Below are 6,151 nucleotides of genomic sequence, written 5' to 3' on the forward strand. Positions count from 1 at the left end.
AAGTCAACGGGATGAGTCAACAGAGTGGTTTAGGAGGAGGATTTGTTTTGTGATCCAGAATGCCGTAATGATGAAGACTGAGGGGTGACAGAGATACACACGGAGACAGAGAACAACGAATAATTCAAGAGATCGACACACTGAGATAGAGAGCGGGAGAGACATGTAGAAGGAAGAATTGAAGAGTGTGAATGTTCAACTGAGAACGAGAGAGGTGGAGAGATGGAGATTGGAGACAGATACAGACAGATGGAGAGAGAGAAACTAAGAGAGATGGAGAGTGAAACATACATTATGAGAGAGAGAGAAACTAAAGAGAGAGAGAGATGGAGAGTGAAACATAAATATGGAGAGAGAAACTAAAGACACAGATGGAGAGAGAGAAACTAAAGAGAGAGAGAGAGAGAGATTGAAACATACATATTGAGAGAGAAACTAAAGATGGAGAGAGGGAGACTGAAAGAAACATATGGAGAGAGAGGGAGAAACTAAAGAGATGGAGAGTGAAACCTAAATATGGAGAGAGATAAACTAAAGACACAGATGGAGAGAGAGAAACTAAAGAGAGAGAGATTTAAACATACATATTGAGAGAGAGAGAGAGAGAGAAACTAAAGAGAGCGATTGAACCATACATATATAATGAGAGAAACTAAAGATGGAGAGAGGGAGACCGAAACATACGTATGGAGAGAGAGAAACTAAAGAGACAGATGTAGAGAGGCAGACGGAAACAGATGTATGGAGAACGATGTGGTTACGTAGAGAGGAATAAAGAGAGCGCTCTTACTGTTGTTGTGAGGGTGGAGGGCTTCAGAATGAGAGCTACTAGATTCCTGTCCTGCTTGCTCACCGGCGCCCTCTGTGTGGGTGTCACACAGCCCCGCCTCCTGACACACACACACACACACACACACACACACACACACACACACACACACACACACACACACACACACACACACACACACACACACACACACACACACACACACACACACACACACACACACACACACACACACACACACACACACACACAGAGAGAGAGGAAGCCAGGGGGTAGAATTTACAGTAGCGAGCAGCAACACAGGCGCCTAACCACAGAGCAACACTCATAACGCGAGCTGTTTCACGCACACTAGGCGTGTGTGTCAACCGAGCGCTACTCAGAACCGGAGCAGGAAGCTGCGCCGCGGCCTCGGCCATATAGGAATATCGAGGGGGTGTGTGTTTGGCCGTTCAAAGAGCGTCCTGTTGTTGTGGAACGGCGAGGCGCGCGTGGAAAACTCAAGAGACACTCGCTGGATTCCCCTTCCTGTCCTGACAGGAAGGGGATTCCCCTTCCTTGATACCCTGGCTCCTCTTAGCTGAATGTGGAGGTGTGCCTGAGCAGGACCACTCACCCTATATGCTCCCTATCTGCTGGCTGTAACCTTGCATGATTTACTCCGCCGTCGGTGTGTGAACAGGTGAATGTTAGGCAATATTGCAAAGGTGGCCACTGGTCAGAAAGCGCTGTTTAAATATAGTGCATTTACCAATCATGCTCAGTCAGTGAGCCGCAGAATCTCACAGGTTCTCAAACCAAGAACCATTTAATAGAACGAAACACAAGGTACCTGGAGAGGTTGAGAAGTGAGGGACGACTCTGGATCCACGACGACCGAGGACACTTTATCACACAGATACAAACACACACGATTATTATAGAAAAACAAAGATCAGACCAAGACCCAAGTATCAGTTCATTAAGCACCCAGGACCCGACGGGAACCGGTTTGAGTTGGACGTACAGCGACCTCTTTGACCCTATATGGGCACGGAAAACCCAAGGAACCAAAACAAAAGAAGGGGAAAAAGAAATGGAACGCAAATGGCACAGCGCGGCGTTGAAGACCCCTCCTGCTCCACTGTCACCCTCCGTCTGCCCGTCTGTCTGCGTGTCAGTGGGCCGGTCATGCAGACAGAGGGACAAGGAGGGATTATGGGGGTTCTAGTGGCTGTCTGAGCGGTCCCCTCACCCGGCCATAGATGGATCTCGGAGAGGGGAGGCTTGAGAACGAACACACACACACACACACACACACACACACACACACACACACACACACACACACACACACACACACACACACACACACACACACACACACACACACACACACACACACACACACACACAGTCCCTAGAAGGCCGGGCTCTGCACACTTTGACCCCCCCCCCCCCAGTTCACCGGGTTGCCCGTGACAAACCCTGCTCTCCCATCCCTGGGTGAAGACCACCACACAGGCGGTCCACCATAAAGCTGTGCCTCTGCTGACTGGGTCAACTTTAGCTCCAAGTAAGCAGTACAGTATTTTATTCTATGGTGGAAAGACCCTCTGCAAAAAAACCTAAATAAAACTTGTTCACTACTTGGTTTACGGAGTGTGTGTGGGGGGGGGGGAGTGGAACCCCCTCAACACTAGCCTAACCGGCCCCCCACATGGATCCATCAACATGGGGGTGGGGGGGGACTCACCAAGGGTCTCCAGCCCGGGTGAAGGCTCCTCTGAGGGGCCCGGCAGAGGGGTGGAGGCGTCTCTGGGCTCGTCACCTCCTCCCAGGTCCTCGACCACCGTCCACCTCTCTTCCCCAGCTTCCTCCTCCACTTCCTCTTCCACCTCCTCTATGGGCTGGCTGGTCGCGGCGGTGAGGGTTTCCACGGCAACCACTTCCTGCTTCTCATCCAGCTCCTTCTTCAGGAGGTCCCGGGGGTCAAACTCTGCGTCCCATTCCAGCTCCGTCCTGGCCTGCTCCCCATCCAGGAAGAAGAAGAAGAGGAGGAAGAGGAGGAGGAGGAAGAGGAGGAGGAGGAGGAGGAGGAGGAGGAGGAGGAGGAGGAGGAGGAGGAGGAGGAGGAGGAGGAGGAAGAGGAGGAGATCCAGGGAAGAAACAACCGGGAAAAACGATATACAGAAGGTTAAAAGGTAAGGTCAAACTGCAGTGGGGTCAAATTCAGCTACAGTGCTGCACTATGTCAGAGGTTCGACCGCAAAGGAACATTTGTTTGTTCTTCAAATATTTATGTTTAGCAGACGGTACAACTGGGGTTTGAACCCAGGGATGTTGGATGGGATGCTTACCCAGTAGCAAGAAAATGAATAAAAAGCCCTTCTCTGACCACTAAGACCAGTCACAGTGCGGTACCATCCCCCATGCGATGCAGCTTTATGTGGCCTCTTGTTCAAGCCAACGGTCAGACGCCTTGCTCAAGGACGAGAGCAGCCAGAGCATTGGACAGCTGTTCTCCTCGTTTATCGATGGTGAATAAAATTCATTAACCAGCACACACGCACGCACCTCTGTGACTCACTTGTTGTATAGCAACCAAACACGCGTAGGCGCAGGGCCAAGCACCACGGGCTGTGTGCAAATGCCCACTTCAGACTCCAACACACGTAAGAAGCATCTCATTTCCTCTCTCCGTTTCTCTCTCTCTCTCCCTCCCTCCCCCGCTCTGCTCATTCCTCTTACCCTGCGTTGAATGTTTCAACATTTTCTCTGCTTTGTTTATTCATTTATTTCGTGAAAAAAACGATAGGTTGGTTTCCTGTCTCCCTCTTCCCCCTGTGCCATCTCCCTCTTCCTCTCTCCCCGTGTCTCTCTCCCTCTTACGCTCTGCAGAGAATATAAAACTGAGTGTTGACGTGTGTTTCCGTCGCCCTCGCTCTCTACACATACACAGATGGTCAGAGTCTCTCATACACAAACAGACCATCTCCCCCTCGTAATCGCAGTGTTTCTCCTGCGCTCCCTTCTCCTCAGACGCTGCCCTCACCCCCTCCCCCTCCCCCTCTTTCTCCCCCTCACCCTCTCTCCCCTTCTCCTCACCCGCAGCCTCTCTCCCCTTTACCCTCTCTCCCCTTCTCCTCACACAAGGCCCTCACCCACTCACCCTCTCCCCCCCTCTCCTTCTCCCCTTGTCTCCTTCCCCCATAGCAAGGGCCTCTCTGCAGTCCTGGGGGGGGGGGGGTCTCTACCTGGCAGGGGGCCTCTCTGCTGTCCTGGGGGGGGGGGTCTCTCCCTGGCAGGGGGCCTCTCTGCTGTCCTGGGGGGGGGGGGTCTCTACCTGGCAGGGGGCCTCTCTGCTGTCCTGGGGGGGGGGGTCTCTACCTGGCAGGGGAGCTCTCTGCTGTCCTGGTGGGGGGGTCTCTACCTGGCAGGGGGCCTCTCTGCTGTCCTGGGGGGGGGGGTCTCTACCTGGCAGGGGGGCTCTCTGCCGTCCTGGAGGGGGGGTCTCTACCTGGCAGGGGGCCTCTCTGCTGTCCTGGGGGGTCTCTACCTGGCAGGGGGCCTCTCTGCTGTCCTGGGGGGTCCTGAGGGTCTCCAGCTCCTCCCCCAGCTGTCTCTTCTGGTTCTCTTGCTCCTGGACCCTGGAAACACAGAGGAGCATAAACATAGCAACGCTTCATCAGGGAGGGGGTCAAAGGGGCCGTCTCTTCTGGATTGGGTCCGTACACACACACACACACACACACACACACACACACACACACACACACACACACACACACACACACACACACACACACACACACACACACACACACACACACACACACACACTACAATACCTAATCTGCAGGCCAATGCAGTGTCCCATTCCGTTGCCCAGGGTGATGACCGCCAGTTCTCCCCCAGACCCCCTGGCCCTCACCCCCCAGACCCTTCAACCGGGTCCCACTCAGACACTGCCCCTCTCTAATCCAGTTCTGGTCTCTCTAGTCCAGGTCTGGTCTCTCTCGTCCAGGTCTGGTCTCTCTCGTCCAGGTCTGGTCTCTCTCGTCCAGGTCTGGTCTAACTCGTCCAGGTCTGGTCTCTCTCATCCAGGTCTGGTCTCTCCAACCCAGGTCCTTCTTTGGAAATCCAGGAGGTCTGGTCTCTCTCATCCAGGCCTAATCCCTTTTATCCAGGTCTGGTCTCTCTAATCTCAGGTCAATTTGTGCTACGCAACCAGCAGACTGTCGCACTACGCAGGAAAAATAGTCAAGTGTCTCCTGAAGAAGTCCCCTCAAGTGTTAAATCCTTCTGAAGTGATCCAGGGTGGAGCTACAGGCAACGAGACGGTCAACCATGGAGCTCTCCTCGTTGTTCCACAGACACTCTCGTCCTGAGGACCAGACCAGCGTTGAGTCCCTGTATGGTCTGCCTCGGTAAAACCACCCCTACTCCACTTAAATATATGGACACACACACACACACCTCACACACCACACAAACACACCTACCTCACTGAGGCGGGCCTTGTGGCGGAGTCAAAAGGTCAGTTTCGACTGACAGCCGGGTCAACCCTTCTTGGAGTGAGTCCAGTCAACTGAGACCCGGAGGTGCCAAAACAAACGACTAATCCAACGCCATTTACAGCGGGGCTCAAACCCAGAACCTTTAGGATGGGAGTTGAACCCCCTAATGACTGCATCCCCCTGCAGACAGCTCAGGGCCTCATTAAGAGGATCATAATAATAACAATATGACTTTCAGGCTGGGAGCCGGAATGGGCTCGCTTGCCGTCAACGGAAAAAACAAAGACGACAGAAAGACGAGCAGAACTCAACCCACACAGAACCACAACCCCACAGAGCAGCTCACCTGACCGACAGGTGCAGGATCTCTGTGCGGGACCTCCGCATGTTGCTGGCCATCTTGATCAGCTCCTTCTCCAGTGAGTCCGCGTACTGGGCCAGCTGGTCCAGACCCAGGACCCAGTCGGCCCTGCGAGCCTCCAGCTCTCCCTGCACCGCCTGGGGGGAAGATGGAGACCGCGGGTCAGACTCAGAATCAACTCCAGCCCCAGGCTTCCAAAGGCCGCACGGTGGTGAGCGTCGGTTTGCTGGCGTTCTTCCCTTCTGCTGGTTCCTAAGTGTGGCGTCCTGGGTGTGATGTCATGGACCTCGAATCCGATTGGCTAGGACATGCGGGCAAAACTGACGGAGCGCAGAGGAGGTGAGGCTCCAACTCCACACTAATTATCCCTGTTGCTGGCGAGGAATGTTTACTGCTACAGCGCTACGTGGCTAATGAATGCAGCTCACAGAGAGAAAGAACGAACACCAGAGAGAGAGAGAGAGAGAGAGAGAGAGAGAGAGAGAGAGAGAGAGGTGAGAG

General features: G+C 53.7%; 1 protein-coding gene across 1 annotated transcript in view; it reads right to left on the reverse strand.

Annotated features, from left to right (window-relative positions):
- The window catches only part of lrmp (lymphoid-restricted membrane protein), an 18,826-nt gene that overhangs the window by 12,506 nt on the left and 169 nt on the right, over nucleotides 1-6,151 (reverse strand). The window contains exons 2-6 of the mRNA XM_056579015.1: nucleotides 5,636-5,787; nucleotides 4,290-4,419; nucleotides 2,526-2,796; nucleotides 1,623-1,675; nucleotides 791-890 (exon numbers count right to left, since the gene is read on the reverse strand). Coding sequence (XP_056434990.1) covers nucleotides 791-890; nucleotides 1,623-1,675; nucleotides 2,526-2,796; nucleotides 4,290-4,419; nucleotides 5,636-5,787 — 706 coding nt within the window. The remainder of the gene's footprint in view (nucleotides 1-790; nucleotides 891-1,622; nucleotides 1,676-2,525; nucleotides 2,797-4,289; nucleotides 4,420-5,635; nucleotides 5,788-6,151) is intronic.

This window comes from Gadus chalcogrammus, chromosome 19 (genome assembly GCF_026213295.1).
Source record: "Gadus chalcogrammus isolate NIFS_2021 chromosome 19, NIFS_Gcha_1.0, whole genome shotgun sequence".
NCBI lineage: Eukaryota > Metazoa > Chordata > Actinopteri > Gadiformes > Gadidae > Gadus > Gadus chalcogrammus.